The sequence below is a fragment of the Eulemur rufifrons genome, chromosome 20 (assembly GCF_041146395.1).
Source record: "Eulemur rufifrons isolate Redbay chromosome 20, OSU_ERuf_1, whole genome shotgun sequence".
In the NCBI taxonomy this organism is placed as follows: Eukaryota; Metazoa; Chordata; class Mammalia; order Primates; family Lemuridae; genus Eulemur; species Eulemur rufifrons.
Genome location: NC_091002.1, coordinates 20,588,167 through 20,605,764, shown reverse-complemented (window position 1 = coordinate 20,605,764; position 17,598 = coordinate 20,588,167). Strand labels below are relative to the sequence as shown.

The window sequence follows — 17,598 nt, the reverse complement described above, 5'->3', positions numbered from 1 at the left end:
CTTCCCAGGCACTTCCAGCTCCCCTGTGCATAGGCAAAGGGACTTCCAGCAGCTGGGGACAGCCCACAACAGAGGCACAGGGGCAGGCTGCTGGAAATGAGCACACATCAGGAGCTGGAGTGCTGGGAACAGGACAGTGAGCCAGTCCCTGTGGTCACCTCTACAAAATGCTTCTGCACCGTTCCACCTCCACGCTTTCGCACACACTGTGCACGTTCATTCAACGAATAGTCACCGAGACTACAATGCACCTGTGTGAGCTGGGCTCAGGAACAGCCTGGCCTGGTCCCTCTCTGGTGGAGCTCAGGGGCTGTCTGGGAGACAGATGTCAGGTTGTCACTGCCAGGAGATGTGGGCTCTGAAGGGAAAGAGGGTGGTTCTCTGAGAACAGAGGAACTTGACCTAAATTGAGGGCATCAAGAAGGGCTTCCCTGAGGAGGTGACGTCTAAGCTGAGATCTAGAGGAGGAAGAGGCAGTGGGGACAGCCAGCTGCCCAGCTCCTCCCTGCTGGTGGCCTCTCAGCCCCAGGAGCCCCTGGGGGCGACGAGTCCGGTTCAGGAGACTTGAACAAGCCGATTCCCTTCGCTGAGCCTCAGTCTCTCAATCTATGCAAAGGTGTAGAGGAAGCTCAGCCTTTCAGCTCTGACCCTGGCTCCAAATAGCTACTGAGGAGTGAGGGCAGCCATCTCAGGACTCTCATGACCTTTGTCCCTGTGACCCCAGAGACTTCCTCTCTGTGCCCTCTGTGGTCAGACTGTGACCTCTTGGGCTTATCAGCCTGGTCCCCGAGGGCCCCACGTATGATGCTTGGGTTGCAAAACCGCTGCCCAGTTCCCCAGAAGGCTGCTTGGGAAATACCAGCCCTCGGGGGACGCTGACGTGGGGTCGGTGCTCTGAGGCTGTTCAGAAACAGCCCCATTTCTGGAGAAAGCCTGGCCTGGGCCACAGCGAGAGTGTGGCCTCTGCGCTGACAGCGCCCTGCTGTACGTCCTCGGGTGGCCTGAACCTTGCAGTGTCACCTCTTACCCTTCCATGACAGCCTTCCATGCCGGTTCATTCACGTGACAAACATTTACTGAGTACATACTGTGTGCCAGGCAATGTTCTAGGCACCAGGGAGGAGCGCAGTAAAAATAAACAAGCAAAAGAACAAAAACCAAAAAGGAAACCCTGCCCGTCTAGAGCTTACATTCCGCTAAGGGAGTCCAACAGCAGGCAGATAAATATGCACGTTAATATAATGTTGGATGGTGACAAGTACTTTGCGGAAAACTACAGAGGAATAGAAGCTGCTACATAAGGCAGGGAGGTCAAGGAAATCCTCTCTCAAGAGTAAAGACATGGAGGAAGTGAGAGAGGAAACCATGTGGCTCTCTGGGGAAAGGGTGTACCAAGCAGAGCGAACGTGAGTGCAAAGGTCCTGGGGCAGGAATGTGCTTGATGTGTGAGGAAGTGCGGCTGCTGTCCAGTGGTGGAGAGGGGGAACGTGTGGACAATGAGGTTGCATACCTGAGTGCATTTGCCAGTGTGTTTGGATGTGTGGGGGGGGGGGGCAGGGAGGGAGGGCGAAACTGATGGATGGATAGACAGAGACAGAGAGAATGAGACAGACCTGGAGACTCAGTTTGCTTTCTTTCCTTCCCCACCCTCTCCCCACCTTGGCATCATCAGGATTAAGAGAAGGAAAAACACAGATGATTAAATGATTTAAATGTGCAAGTAAAATAACACCTCAATGAGCACATTATGCAAATCTATTCAATTAACATCATAAATGAGGTGAAGCCACCAGGGCCAAGAAACCAATTTCTCTGGGGGCTCCAGCTCCATTCCTGCCCTTCCCTGAATGCCAGAAACTTCTCAGAGTGGAAGGGAAGGGGGCGGGCGGGCAGGAGCTCACAAGAGGGCCCTGGGTGCGCTGGCGCCTGAGCACAGAGGGTCTTACCTGCTGTACGTCCTCCCTCTGCCCAGCACCTGTCAGAAGTAGGAACAGTCAGTTAGTGCCCTGTTTTGCAGAACAGAAAACTGAGGCCTGGAATAAGGAGGAGATTAGAACCCAGGTCTTCTTAGAGCTTTTTGCCAACATTTTTTCAACTTGCCCCTTGGGGAGGTTTGGGCTTCTAGGAGGGGCTGCAGCTTCCTTAGGCCTTTAAGGCAGGGGTTATCTGCAAACCTTTTCTGCAAAGGGCCAGACAGTAGGCTTTGTGGGTGAGACTCAATGGTGCCCTTGTAGTTTGAAAGCAGCCATGGACAATATATATACAAGTGAACAGGTGCGGCTGTGTTACAATAAAACTTTATTTATGAAGGCAGGCAGTGGGCCAATCCACAGGGGTTGCCGATTGTGCCGAGGGATCTGATTTACTCAGAGCTGTCCCTGCAGCAGAGCAGTTAGCCACCGAAGGCTGCAAGTCCCTCGTCCCTCTGAACCTGCTTCTTCACCTGAACAATGACGGAATGTTCTGGGTGAGGTCCAGTGACGAGAGTGGGGTGCAACTGCCAATGGTGGGAGACGGCTCAGAATGTCGGGTGGGGCAGCCCCCAGCGCAGCGTGCTGTTCTGGTACTTTCACTGCATCACGATTCCGTGGGCCCTGTGGGGCCGGAATTCAGACATAGTACAAGTAGAGACAGTTTGTCCTGATACATGACATCAGCTGGGAACGCTTGAAGGATGACTCAATGGCTAGAGGCTGGAATCGTCCGTGCTGCCTGTCAGCTGGGAGCTCAGCTGGGCAGTCGCCAGAATCCCTCCACGTGGCCCCTCCGAGTGGTCTGTCTGTGTGGACTAGTTTGGGCTTCCCTACGGTGTGGTGGCTGGCTTCCAAGAGAGCAAAATGGCAATGCATTTTTATGTCCTTGGAAGCCACATGATGCCACTTCTGTTACACTCTATCTTCAAAGCAGTCACAAAGGGAAGGGAACGTAGAATCCCACTGCTCGACACAGAGAGTCAAGGTCACATTGCAGGAAAACCATGTGGGTAGGCGATGCTGTGGCCATCTTCAGAAAATACAATCTGCCCCATATTCAGGCCCGCGAGTGGGGTCTGGGCCCAGAAACTTACTTCACTGGCTCAAGGCAAGGTTCAGCCCTGCCCCTGGGAGACCCACCTGCTCACCCCTCCCTGCAGACCCAGACGAGCCTTTTCTGGTCCAAGTCAGCCCATGTTTAATCCGGGGTCTCCTTCCAGAGTAATCCTGAGCCGGTCCTGCGGTGGGACCATATTAGCAGTCAGAGTTAAGCCTTTTTATTACATACAATGAAGGAAACAAAAGCAAACAGCCCCCACCCACGCATCAGCCCTGATGACCCCAGCATTGGCACGATAGTTGGCCAAACAGATGGGGAAATGTTGAGACAAAACCAGCTGGGAAATGCCTCCCAAGCCAGAGGATGGGATTGTGTGTTGAGGGCTGGAGGGTGGAGCTGGGTCCCGGCCTGGGGCCATGGAGCAGAGACCTTCAGAGAGCAGCTGGTTGAAACAGCCCCTCCAACCCCCCCACGAAAGGCCGGGCACAGCAGGGTCACACGGCTGCCAGCAGATTGCGGGGTGGAAGGAATCACTGAGATCAGGGCTGCTGAGACTCTGGGGGGAGATTTGAGAGCCTGACCACCCCCAGTTAGATGAACAATGGCTTTTGGATCCACCTCGATCCAGAATTCCATCTCCTCCGCCACCTGATTCTCTCCTCCAGTGGGAGGAGGTCCCCTGGGGCTCAGAGATGGGAGGGACTTGTCTGGAGTCTCATGGTAACCCAGTAGCTGAGTTGGGACTCGAACCTGGGGCCCTGCCTCTTTCCACTGAAGTGGGCCAGCAGAGGCCCCTGGGGGTTCAGAAGCCCTTGGAAATGGGTCTAATTAATAATAATGATAATTATTATTAATAATTAAAAACAGTGATGTCACCCCCCCATTCATGGCACTCCACGTGCTGAGCATTGCATGCACCACCTCACCCGGCCCCACAACAGCCTTCTGTCACCCCCATCTCGAGCGGAGGAAATGTGACTTACACAGGAATAAAGGGTGGAGCTGGGACGCGTTTTGCGGGAGAGAAGTTGCCCTCCCTGAGAGCGCTGGCATGCTGGGGTAGTCCCAGCCCTTGCTGGATGCTTTGGAGCTTCCTGAACCAAGCCACTGGCAACTAGAAACCCCAGGACCCCCAGCTGCATGTGGCATTGATAATTGTCCCCATTGTTTTTTAGAGACAGGATCTTGATGTGTTTTCCAGGCTGGATTGCAGTGGCACAATCATAGCTCATGGTAACCTCAACTGCTGGGCTCAAGTGATCCTCCCGCCGTGGCCTCCCAAAGTGCTGGATTGCAGGTGTGAGCCACCATGCCCAGCCCAATTGTCCCCATTTTAACAGGTGGGCAAACTGAGGCCCAGAGAGAAAAGCAGCCCACCCCCTTCTGGAGGAGTTGAGGGTGGGGGACAGAAGCTGCAGCCCTGGCTGACATCCTGCCCACGGCTCCTTCCCCAGGGCGAGCCAGATGTGTGGGAAGGATAGAGGAGCAGGGACCAGAGAATAGCTCCCTCCCTGCAGACCAGCTGATCAGACAGTCCTGTGACTCATCCCCACATCCCAGTGGCCCTGAGGCTGCCTGGCCTCAGCTTCCCGGCCCCCGCTGTGTTGCTCAACAGCAAGGAGGGCACCAGACCCACCCCTCCCCTCCCCCAACGCCTGAGGAGACATTGTTCTTGATGAAACTCACCAGATGGGTAGGGTGACCATGTAATTTATTGGTCAAACCGGAAAATTTTGGAGAGCTATTAATAATTATGCAGGCACAGTAGGCATTACTCAGGACGGTCCAGGGAAAACAGGAATGCCTGGTCACCCTGCTGAACAATCATTGCTTAGCTTGAAATATCAGAAGCACCAATGTCAGACACTTGGGCATCAGCCGCAGGTTAGGGCCAAAGAGGGACAGGTATATTTTTGAGAACTCCTCAAGTCATGGGGCACCTCCATCTGCGTGTGGAGGTTTATGGGACATACTCCGAAATGGCGCTGCCTGGCTTTGCCTCCTGCTCCTGCCACTTACGAGCTGTGTGAGGTCGGGCATGTTAGCTAAACCCTCGGTTTCCTCATCCATGAATCCAACTTACCCCATAGAACTGCTGGGAGGATAAAATGAGACAATGCCGGCACAGAATAAATGCTCAGTAAACAAAGGCCATTATTATTTTGTATTAGTTTAATGTTATTAATTAACTATGCCAGATGCTGAGAAGGGCAGCCCTGGAGACCCGGGACAGCGCCCTGTCCGAGGGGTTTTGCACAAAGCTGGGGGAGCGAAGGCCAGGCTGAGGGTGTGAGAGCCGGGCAGGAAAAACACATGGGGGCAGGGGGCGGGGTGCGCTGTGGGGTTTAGAGCTGGAGGCGGCCTTCCTGACTCAGGTAGGGGCAGCAGGTGGGCCTCCTGCAGAAGGTGACCTCTGGGCAGGGTCGTAGTCGAGTCTCTGTGGAAGATGAAGGTCATAGGAAGCTCCTGTTTCTAAAGAGCTTATCATGCCCCCTTTTCTTGATGTAACTACAGTTATAAAACAAAAGTTCACTAGATCTCTGCTTTTCATCTTCGTGACAACTTCCATGCTGTCTTTTAGATGTCAGATATCTCATTGCTGAGCTCACATTTCATCTGCCTGGCGCTTTGTCGGGTTGCAAGGAACGGAAGCCCTAGAGCCTGCGCCGAAGGAGGATGGCAGAGGAGGCTTGGGGGCCGGACGAGGCGGTGAACTGTGGCACCCAGGCCAGCAGGGCTGCCTGGCCTGGTCGTGGAAGGAGGGGACTGGGCCCAGAGCCAGGGCTGTCGCACTCTCTGGGCTTCCTGAGTGTGGCTCTGAGCCTGTCAGCTTTAGCTCTTCCTCGGTGAGGACTCCTTTTCTGTTTTCTACATACATGCTGGACACAGTGGCCGTCCGCCCTTGAGTTTATATCAATACATGCTCAGTTCAGAAACCACGGAGCATCTCGGGTTCCCAAACCCAAATCCTGGGAAAAAAGAATCTCACTGGTTGGCTCAAGTCACATGTCTATCTCTTCATCCAATGAGCCTAGGACCAAGGGGCTGGTGGCGCCCACAGGCAGAGCACTAACGGGTGGGGTGGTTGAACGTTTGCTACAGGTGGGTAATAGTTTGACATGCGGAAAAGGGAGACGGCTTCTCCAGGAGGAGGGCACAGCGTGGGCACAGGCTCAGAGGTGGGGCGTCGGGCGCTTTGTGTGGAGGACACTGAGCAGCTAGGTCTGTGTCAGCCTTCCCGTGGCTGCTCCAAGGGCAGCTCCAGTAGCCACATCCCTGCGCTGTGCCTCGCAGACGCGGCCCAGAGACGAAAGTCACAGTGAATCAACCCGCAGCCGAACCAGAGCTCAAACCCCTATTTCCTTTTCCCACCCAGGCTTGCTCGTCTAGGGCATATGAGGGAGGGGGGTAGAGGAGCGGGGAGAATGAAATCAAGAAATAACAGGCTTCGCAGGAGCGGTAATGACATTTTAACTTGAAAATTGCAAGGAGATGCGGGGTTGTGGAGGCATATGCAAATTTCATGTAGATGAGATGCAAATGAGCCCGCTTGCTCCTGCCTGGCGCACCTGGATGTGGCTCAGTGAGAAATCCTAACGGGCACCGCGTGGCTCTGTGATTGATTATCCAGGCCAGCTGGGATGACAACTGCACTTCTCTCCTGGGAGCTGGGGGAGAGGTGAGACTGTTTTTAGGCAGCCCTGAGCGCCCTCTGATGGGGGACCCTGAGGCATGGCCCTACCTAGTTCAAGGATAGCAAATTTGGGACACATCTTTTACTCATATCCATAGGGCACCACGGCAGACATCCTTAATCAATCATAGAATTCTTCCCTACTGAGCCAATCAGGTGCTCTAGGCAGCCCCTACTAATCAAAAAAAAGTTGGCATTCATCCATTCATTCATCTGACAAATTTTGTTAAGTTTCTTCCCTGTGCCAAGGCAGCCTCAGTTCCTGCTCTCACAAACTCACAGTTTAGTGGAGGATATGAGCATTAAGTAAAATATCGCAAAATGGCAATTGAGATACATGCTACGAAGGAGAATTACTGGTTTTTAACAAAAGGAGGCTTTGACCACTTCAGCAAAGGCTGGCCCTGTTGCTGATAACTGAAGGAGAAGGAAGACTTCACTGGTTGAAAAGGTGGAGGAAGAACATTCCAGGCCTTGAGACAAGAAAGAGCTATCACTACGTGATTTTCCCCATGCACATGGTATTGGTAAATAAATATTTCTCTTATATAAAAAAGAAAGAAAGAAAGAAAGAAAGAAACAGAGCGAGCTGTAGCAGACACCGTCAGTGCTGTACCCAGATTCCCTATGATCACTTTTTGTTTCTGTGCATCCGTCGTCTGGCTTCTGTGTGTGTGTGTGTGTGTGTGTGTGTTTGTGCTAAGCAACTTTATTGAGATATAGCTCATATAACATACAATTCACCCATTTAAGTGTACAATTTGATGGTTTTTAGTATACAGATATGTGCTGTCATAACCACAGTCATGGAACATTTTTACTGTCTCAAAAAGAAGCCCTGTACCCTTTAGGGATCACCCCCACATCCCCCACCTCTCCCATTCACCAGCCCTAAGCAGCCACTAATCCCCTTTCTCTATATATAGATTTACATATTCTGGACATTTCATAAATACGGAATCATAAAATGTGTAGCCTCTTATGACTGACTTCTTTCATTTAGCATAAAATTTATAAGGTCATCTATGTCATTGCATGCATCAGTATTTCTTTCTTTAAATTATTTTAATTGTGCTAATATATATATGTATATAGCATTTGCCGTTTTAACTGTTTTTAAGTGCACAATTTTTTAATTACATTTGCAATGTGCAACTATCACCACTATTTCCAAAGCTTTTTCATCACTCCAAACAGAAACTCTGTATCCATTTAGCAATAACTCCCCACTCCCTTCTCCACCAAACCACTAGTAACCTCTAATCTACTTTATGTCTCTATGAATTGCCTGTTGTAGATATTTCATATAATGAAATCACACAATATTGGTCCTTTTGTGTCTGGCTTATTTCACTTAGTATAATGTTTTCAAGGATCATCCATGTTGTAGTGTGTATCAGAACTTCATTCTTTTTATATGGCTGAATAATATTCCATTGTGTGTATTTGTCTATATCTATTATATGTATGCACATAAAACAAAATGTGATATATATGTATATTTTGTTTATCCATTCATCTGTCGGTGAACACGGGTTATTTCCACTTTTTATCTCTTGTAAATAATGCTGCAATGAACATGGGCATACAAGTATCTGTTGGAGTCCCTGTTTTCAAATCTTTTGAATATGTAACTAGGAATGGAATTGCTGGGTCATTCTACGTTTAACTTTTTGAGAAACTTCCAAACCGCTTTCCAAAGCAGCTGCACAATTTTGCATTGCCGCCAGCAGTGTATGAGGGTTCTGATTTCTTCACATCCTCACCGACACTTGTTATACATCTTTTGATTATAGCCACCCTAGCGGATGCCAATATCTCACTGTGGTTTTGATTTACGTTTCCCTGATGGCTAACAACGTCAAGGATCTTTTCATGTGCCCATTGGCCACCTAAACGTCATCTTTGGAGAAATGCCTATTCAGATGCTTTGTCCATTTTCAAATTGATCATTATTATTTAGTTGTGTAAGCTTTTTATAGATTCTTGATACAGAAGATGATATTCTCTGGGCCCATACCTACAACTCTCTTCCAAGGACTGCTCTTGGGCCGCGGGACCCTGCTTTGTGCCACATGATTTTGCAGAGAGCCTGGAGTGCCTCAGAAGTGTAAAATACCCTCCAGAAATCTCCATGGGATCAGGCAGGACTGAGACTTGGTAAATTGCCCCATAGCTTCCCTCCCTTCCCTGTCCGGCCCCCTTTCCTGGTTTCTCTTGTGGTTGCCTCTTCAGTGAATCACCTGCATCTGAATCCTCATTGCCAAGTCGGCTTCTGAGGAACTTGACCTCAGAAAGAGCTCGGAATGGCTGAGCAGCTGAAAGCGAGTTAGTGTTTCTGGAACTCAGAAAACATGGGGATTGGGGCGAGGCTAACGTGGAGTGCGGAGGCTGACCACACAGGGCTTTGTCGACCAAAGGGAGGGTTGGGATTTTTATCTGGAGAGCTATGGGATGCTATTGGTCACTATTAAGCAGGGCTGACATTATTTTACATTTTGCAAAGGCCCCTCTAGTTTCTGTGTGGAGAACAGATAAAGGGGACCCAAATGGCCGCAGGAAGACCCCTGAGATACTGTCATAGTTGTCTAGGGGAGAGAGGGCGAGGCTGGAATGAGGATGGGGAAGGTAGAGAAGTAGAAGATTAGAGAGAGATCGGGGGGCATATTTAGGGGTCAAAGGGAGGTTCAGGGACAACTTGCAGGTTTCCAGCCCGGGTGTCTGGATGGACAGTCAGTGCCTAGGGAGGCAGGCAGGACTGGGAGGGCAGACCAGGAGTTCCACATGCAAAAGGACACCAATTTGCCTTCCCTGGTCTGGCCTAGTCCTTCCATTTCAGACAGGGAAAGTGAGGCCTGAGGAGGGCATTGGCTCACCCAGGGACCCCCACCACACCCCAGGCAGAGAGGAATGGCACCCCACTGCCTGGCCAGACACCTACTCTGCAGGGGTTCACTGGCTCTGGCCTCAGAGAGCTACTCTTCAGCTGGGAGAGGGTGGGGCTTGGGCCAGATGGATTTCTCCTGGGCTGGAGGCCAGTTCACAACCCCTGGAGAATAGAACATGCTTCGTGAGGTCAGACTGTGCCCTGGCCCCAGCCAGCTGTTCCACTGGGGGCTGGGTAACTAGAAAGCACAAGGTATGGGGGACCCACCTCACAGTGGCCTACACAGTGGAGATTCGTCCACTCTCCTGACTTTGGCATTGATCCAGAACCAGGTCCAGAGCCTGAGGTTTCCCCTTGGTGACCCCCTTCCTGGTTGTTTGACTTTGGGAAAGTCACCACCCCTCTCCAGGCTTCAGTCTTCTCGTCTGTAAAATGGGGACATCCCAGAGTATGACATCTGTGCCCCTCAGGGTTGTAGTGAATATCAGGCGAGGAAACAGAGGGACAAACAAGTGCTTTGTAACCTGCAAAGTGCCTAGACTTCAGTGCGGGCTCGGTCCTACCTCCGCCCCAGCAGACGTTTGAAGCTTTGCTCCTTCACAAGATGCCTGCTCCTCTCGGGGGAAGAAAGGCCTGGTGTGGAACTGAGGCATGCAGAGACACTCTCCTGACCCAGTAGGCTTGACAAATCTGCTGCACAGATGGGGAAACTGAGGGGCACCCATCTACTCAGAGGCACTGGATTCAAAGGCAGGGCTCCCTGGTTCCGAAGGTGAAAAAGATCCTCACCCACCCCATGCCCCCATTGCACACATGGGGCAAACTGAGCGCTAGAGAGGGGAAACGGCCTGCCTGGGGTCACCAGGCAACAGGGCAGAAATGGCACCTGAGCTCCCTGACTCCAGGCTCTGCTCCTGCCGCCCCTTGCCTACCAACCCCTTGAGCTTGAAAAAAGGGTTCCCGTCACAGTGGGATATTCACAGTCACGTCACTGGCAGACTTGGGGTTCCTTGTAAGCCCATCTTCTTCCACCAGAGCAGGCTGCAAATTTTGTTTAGAAATCCCGTGGTGGGATTCTGCCTCCTCAGCTCAGCCTCTTGGGGTCTGAGGCTTTGCTGATTCAGAGCTACGTCGTCACGTGTTGGGGATCCCCGGGGGAGGAGGCCATGCCATGCCCCCACCGTGGGCAGGTCTGAGCAAAAGCCAATAAATTAGACCCAACTCAAGTCCAGCTCTGCCCCTCACTGTGACACTAGGTGACCTCTCTAAATCTTGGTTTCCTCCTCAGTAAAATGGGATGGAATTAATATCAGCTTCATAGAGTTGTGAAAAATCCAGCAAGCTTCTAAAGGGCTTAGTAGGAAGCTAGGCACAAAGAAAATGCAAAAGAAACGTGAGCTATTATTATTCATTATTTTTATATATTGTTATTATTGTGCTTCATTTCTATATCCTCTTCTCCCCCAGGGGATGCTGTGAGTAGACAGAATGTTGGGGTACGGTTCTTCTTGGAGACGAAGGGATGCACAAGGTGACCTTGGGGACCCCTTCTGCCTAAGGATTCTTGGATCCCTCAGCCCTACCCTTCTCCCTAGCAGCAGCTGCGGTCTCTCACAAGTCGCTTTCCATCCTTGCACCCCAGGTTCCCTGGCTCCCTGCCTGTGGTCCCCACTGGCTGGATGCTGTTGCTATGGCAACAGCATTTTAAGAGCCTTCGGCCCCCCTCTGAGGCGACAGGCATGGATGGAGACGGGCTGATCAAACACCTCATGCATCCTTGGCCTGTCTAAACGGAAGGCGGGGGAGTGGAGCGAGGCTCAGAGCTGGCTCGGGATGGGGATGGGGGCGGCTCAGGCCCAGCCCCCGTGTTTCCCAGCAACACCCCCACCTCACTGAGTCACAGAGGGAAACACCTGAGCAGTTGGCCACAAATGCAAGTTCTGGCCAGCCCACAAGTCTGATCTTAACTGTCTGGGGTGGGATCCCCTGGGAAGCCGCCTTTTGATCGGCTCTGCTCGCAGTTCTGAGGCAGGCAGGCCCTAGAGCACACTTGGGGAAATCTTGAGTCTTGGAAGATTCCGGAAGCCATCTTGGGCACTGAGTGTGCAACTCTGTTTGCTGCTCCAGGCCGGCCTCTCTCCCCTTCCACAGCCTCACGGTGGAGGCCATGTGTCCCCAGCCTCCTCGCTGAGCCAGGAGACTTCTGGGCTAGGCTACCAGGAGGCCATCTTGGTCACGCATCCTGAGGCAGAGGGTGGCAAACTCAGCACGGTGACACTCGGGGGAGGCGCTGGCAGGGGCTGCTCTGGGCCGTGTGGAAGGCAGGGCTGCCTCTGGGCACTCTGAACCCAGTCAGAGAGGCTTCGTCCCACGGTCCCCCGCCACCTGCTGAATGAGGACGGTGCTCCCTCCCCTCACTCGGCCCCAGCCACCCGCAGAACCTCAGTGGCCCTGGGGACCCGAGGCTGTGCCTGTGGAGAGCTGGGGCTGGGGGCAGGTGAAGGAGACGGGGAACCTCAGAGGGGAGAAGGTTCTCTCTGGAGAACAAGGACAAGATTCCACGGGGTTCCTTGAATTTGAGGATGACAGCCCATGCCCGCTGCAGGGGCGGGGCTTGGCAGAGGGCGGCACACACCCCTCGCCCTTCTGTGCACACACCGGCCTCCAGCCCCGGCAGGCCGTTCTCTTTGCCGAGGCCAACGGAGCCGCCCTTGCCTGCGGTCCCCAAGTGCCACCTCCTGGGCCTGGTGGACAAACACCCCGGCTCCCTCGCCCCTCGGGTGCGCTAACTCTGGGGAGTGTCCTCGTGTTCTGTGCTGTCTCCCGGTCCCCAGCAGGGTGGAGCTCCAGTTGCCCCCATGGTAAGTTGCTTGACAACATATTTATTCCATCCCGAGTCACCTCCCTACCCGCCCCCACTCCCTACAGTGGTTCCCGGGATCTCCACCAAATACACTTACACCCGAACCCTTGCCCCAGAGTCTGTTTCCCTGGAAACCTAAGACAAGGAGCCACTCCTGAATCTCCCCACCTGCAGACTCTGTGTGAGGGCAACTCAGGCCCAAAGGGAAGCCGTGTGCTTTCCTGAACCCCAGGGGACTGTCTGGCCTGCCCGAGAGGGAGACCTCCGGTGGGGCCTGTACCACCAGGTCTTTCCACGCTGAGGCCCCAGAGCACGGAGCCGATGGCCTGCTTACTGCGGCTCTGGCCCCCACTCGCACTGCATGGGTGAGAGTTGGGTCTTCCAGGAGTTTTCTGGAACCCGGAGCAGGTCCCTGGTTCTCACCCTCCCAGCACAGGCAAAATGTAAATCCTGTGTGCTATAGTGACATCTCAGTGGGACTGGCCCCAGCTCCCAGCTCCCCGGAGGCTGGCACAGTTGAAGGGGGCTCCCAGCTAGAGGGGTACATGGGGACTTGTCTAAGGTGAGTCCTCCAGAGATGTCTGTGAGTCTGTCCCCTCTGAGGAGAAGCTGCCTCCAGTGGGGTGAGGGGCCAGGCTCTGCCTGGGAGGCCGCTGCCAGGAGAAGAGGGTGACAAGAGAACACTCAGGGCCAGGATCAGGGAGCGCGTGGTGGCCTGGGCCTTCAGCGACCTCTATAGCCTGGCCAGCTTCCCGGAAATGTCCATTCTGCCCCACTCCGGTGGCCTGAGGAGGCCAGCAGGACCTTGGCAAACGGTTTGCACCCGGAGAGTCCTGCAGGGGCAGGTCCCACCTCCCCCTGGAAGGGACTTCTCCATCCAGACCCTGGTCCTCGGCAGCCGCCCCTCTTGGCTCCAGGTGTGCCGAGCAAGCAGCAGGAGCCGCCGGGCATGGGCAGTGGCTCAGTGCCCTCTGCAGGAGGGTCTGGATCTCCTCGTGTCTGACCCGGGCCTCCTCCCACAGGTCCTGGCCCAGGCCGGGCCGGCTCAGGGAGGCCACCTGCAGCCCCATGGCCGCAAGCTTCTCAGCAGGGAACTCAGACGCCAGTCGCTGCAGGTAGCGGCAGAGGCGACGCTGGTCCCCAGGGCTGGCCCTTCGGCCCTTGCCCAGCCTGAGCTGGGTCATCAGGTCCTGGCAGTCCATGTGGAACCAGGTCATCTAGGGGACAAGAAGAGAGGGAGGAGGGGGCTCAGGTTGGGAGTGGAATGGTGGGGGCTCCATGAGGACAAGGACGTGTGTCTTGGAGTAGAGAGAGGCTTCGACGAAGAAGCGTTGCCAGACGAGTTGCCAAGTGCCCACGCAACGTTAGGGCCTCCCTCAGCTTGGCCGCAATTATCTCTGCTGACTACGATGACAACGATTTCCTTCTCTGCCCGGGGTACACGCACCTGCCACCTGGAAACAGCACCCAGCACTCTTAGCCTCTTCAGGCACCTTCTAACCGACCTGTGGGCCAGTCAGGACTTGCCCCTCTCTGGGGCTCAGTTTCTTCTGCTGTGGAGTGGGCGCTGCATAGATGATCATGAAATGCCTTCTGAGAGCTGAAAATTTGGATCCGTGGATTGTGTTCACCCCTACGAGTGGTGCTTAGTCTGGCTAACATTTATTGAGCACTGACTGTTTGCCAGGCTCTGTGTGTCTCGTGTACAGTCACACCCAGCTGTGCCGGTGTGCCCATTTTACAGAGGAGGAAACTGAGGCTCACAGAAGTGAAATCACTTGCCCCAGGTCACACAGCAAGTTAGGGAGGCGCTGGGATTCCGCCTTGGATCTACCCTGCTTCTGGGCGAGTGTCCTCCAGGCACAAGAAGGAGAAGCTGGCCCACACAGGGGAGTGTCACAGGGCAGTGACACAGTGAGCCTGTGTCACAGTGCCACAGTCGGCTGTGCCAGGCCTGGAGCCCCCCTCACTCCAGCCAGGCCTCTGCCCCATTTTGTGATTCTGTCTGTCCCCACGTCCCCCACAAAATGTCTGCAGACGGCGAAGGAGCCAACGCGTTCTCAGCAGCTCGTGAAAAACATAATCTTTCTCTCCATTAATTTAGAAGCCGACAGCAAGCTGTTAGGCTGTGGGGATTGGAGAGCCATTTTCTCCGAAGAGACCATCTTTCCATGGATTAAGGGAACTTGTCTTTAGATAAATGGCTTCATATTCGCGGAGGCACACGCAGCTCATGGCAGGGAAAGGCTCCATAAATCTCCGTTAGCGGCGCGATCGTGTTATTATTATTTAGTAGCGAACTGCCGCACCCACGCTCCCCACCCAGGGCTCGGCCCACCAGGGCTGTCCTGCGTGTCTGTGTGTCTGTCTGGGACTCGACCTCACAGGCCAGGCTGGACAAAGATGGACAGATTGAAATTCAGAGCCACAGAGGAGTTGGCTGAGGAGGGACTCAAAGTCAGGGCCGCCACCTCCCACTGTGTGATTTCTAGGCCCGGGACAGATGCCACCTGCTTGTGGGCCACCCCCAGCCTCCCCCCATCTCTCCTCTTTCCCTCCACTCACGAGCCCCACGTGCCCACCCTGCAGATGGAGTCAGGGCCAGCTCAGACCCCGTCCCTGCCTCGGGGAGCTCACCTCAGAGGTGACATGCAGGAGACAAGCAAGTGACAAGCATCAGGATGATTCCAGATCACTATGAGCACCACGAAGCGAGAAAGCAGGGCGGGGAGAAAATACGGGGTGCGTGGCCAAGCCCTCAGGAAGGGCCTCTGTGAGGAGGGGACGCGGGATCCCAGAGCAGAAGAAACTGCCGGAACAAGGGCAAGAGCCTCCCAGCCTGAGGGATCGGCAAGTGCAGAGGCCTCAGAGCTGGTGCAAGTTTGGTTGATCAAGGGAAGGACAGTGGGGCTGAAATTCACTGAAAGCAAAGGAAAGAAGCTTCCAGATGCCTTAGCAGTTGAGGCATTACTCCTCCTCTTCCTCTTCTTAATGATAATGATGATATTGGTGTTAACAATAATTCCAGGCTGGGCGCAGTGGCTCACACCTGTAATCCCAGCACTTTGGGAGGCTGAGGTAGGAGGATTGCTTGAGCCCAGAGTTAGAGGCTGCAGTGAGCTGTGATCGCAACACTGAACTCCAGCCTGAACAGAGTGAAACTGTCTCAAAATAATAGTAATAACAATGATAATTCCAAATTCGAGCAAAGCCCTGAACCAGGGGATTACTTCCATTTAATTTAATTCCCTCACTACCTGGCAAGGCTGGCACCAGAGCCAGATGATCTGAGTTTGAACCTCAGCTCTGCCACTCTGCTAGCTGTGTGACCCTGGGCGAGTTATCTGACCTCTCTGTTTCCTCATGTGGAAATGGGCATCATCGTAGTACCTGCCTTATGGGATTGGTGTGACAATGAAACGACATGTGAAATGACCAGAACGGGGCCTGGCACACAGTAAGACTCACAGAACCATTAACTCTTATTATTATAGTGAGCACTGTGGTCATGGTCACGTGGTCACACAGCCACGCAGGCACCCGACCGAGGCCCCTGACTACACGTCTCAGATTCCGCCTTTATTTTGCTCCTGACTCCATACAGCCAGGACTGGGGGATCCTTTGCAGCCCCTGCCGACGTCTGCCTGCCTGTGTGCTGCCCCCAGGAGACAGAGAGCGCTGTCCTCCCAGGGCCCCAGGCCTGAGCTGGCCGGAGTCCCTCCTGCGGCCCCCAGAGCTTCCTGTGTTCTCTGTCGCCTGCGTGCTGGGCCGGTCTGACAGCTGGGAGGCGGGGGTCAGGCTCGACTCACGCTCTGTCCTTAGTGCCCAGTGTGAGGGGCAGCCGAAGGCGCTGGGCCTGGGCCAGCCATGTGGGTCCCTGTCCCAGCTGGGTCACACTCTCCCAGGCTGCTCCCTGGTCCCCATAGGCCTCAGTTTCCCCATTAGAAAAACGAGGGGTTTGGCTTCGTGGATTTGGAGAGTGTAGGGGCTCTGACATCAAATCCTGCTTGACACTGACCCTCTGGGCAACCTTGAGCAAGTCACCTCCCTCTCTGAGCCTCAGTTTGCTCGTGCTGGTGCCCTTCCTCGCGGAGACGCGGTGAGAATTAAAGCAGGTAAGGTGTGTGAACCCTCGCAGGGGGGTCTGGCCCGGAGCTCACACTCGGCAATGTGGGCTGCCCTCCTGACAACCTAATCGTCATCTTCGGCATCATCCCGCCTGCTGGATAAGGGAGTCTGTCGCCATTGCCTCCTCCTTTGGAGAAGGACAGGGCATGTTACAGGGCATGTTACAAGGCATGTTACAGGGCATGTTACAGGGCTTGTTACAGGGCATGTTACAGGGCACGGGCACATCTGTGTTCAAATCCCAGCTCTCCCCCTTCCCACTGCTCTTTCCTCTTCACGGACTTTGGGGAATGAATCATGCAAGGAGCCTGGTGCTGTGTCCAGGCCACGCTCTGTCCCCACTCCACCTCCAGCCAAGGGACAGAGGGGTCTGTGCGGTGGGCCACAGGGCTCACCTTCTTGCAGAAACGGTGCAGGTGGAGCAGCGTCTCGAGGTCGGTGCGCTGCCGCTCGGCCGCCATGTAGAAGTGGGTCAGCTTAGCCTGGAAGGCCCGCTGGGTGGAGGCGAAGGCTGCCAGCCCCGGGAGCGCCGCTCCTCCTACCTCCCCGGCCCCTCGGGCGGCAGCTCCCAGCTGGGCCGCCTGCTTGGACAGCTCCAGGCCTTGGCGGTACTGGGCCTGGGAGGGGAGGGGAGGGCGTCCACTGAGCTCCCACCGCGGCTGGGGCCTCCCTCAGAGCTCAGGAACCTCCCACTGACCTGCTGCTGAGACTTCCTGAGCCTCAGTTTCCTCATCTGCAAAATGGGGACCCTACTGGCACCCACCTCCCAGGGCTTAGCTCGTGGTGAGGGTTTAACAGATATTATGCTTTGGAATGTCTCCCGGCCTTGGCCTTGGCCGTTCACTTTGCCCAGGTGGAATCTGCTTAGGTGTCAATTCCTTCTGGACGATGTCCCTGACCCCAAAATCTGGGTGAGAGTCCCCTGTTCTGAGTCCCACAGGCCTCCGTCTCCGTTTCCCTGGCCTGGGAGTTTCCTGGGCCCCAGGGCCCCC

At 54.3% G+C, this 17,598-nt stretch overlaps 1 protein-coding gene across 1 annotated transcript in view; it reads right to left on the bottom strand.

The window, feature by feature from the left end:
- Nucleotides 1–13,010: 13,010 nt before the first annotated feature.
- Nucleotides 13,011–17,598, bottom strand: part of KIAA1755 (KIAA1755 ortholog) — a 68,018-nt gene continuing 63,430 nt past the window's right edge. Inside the window, 2 exon segments of the mRNA XM_069495749.1 lie at nt 13,011–13,694; nt 17,002–17,223. Of these exon segments, the coding sequence (XP_069351850.1) occupies nt 13,011–13,694; nt 17,002–17,223 (906 nt within the window).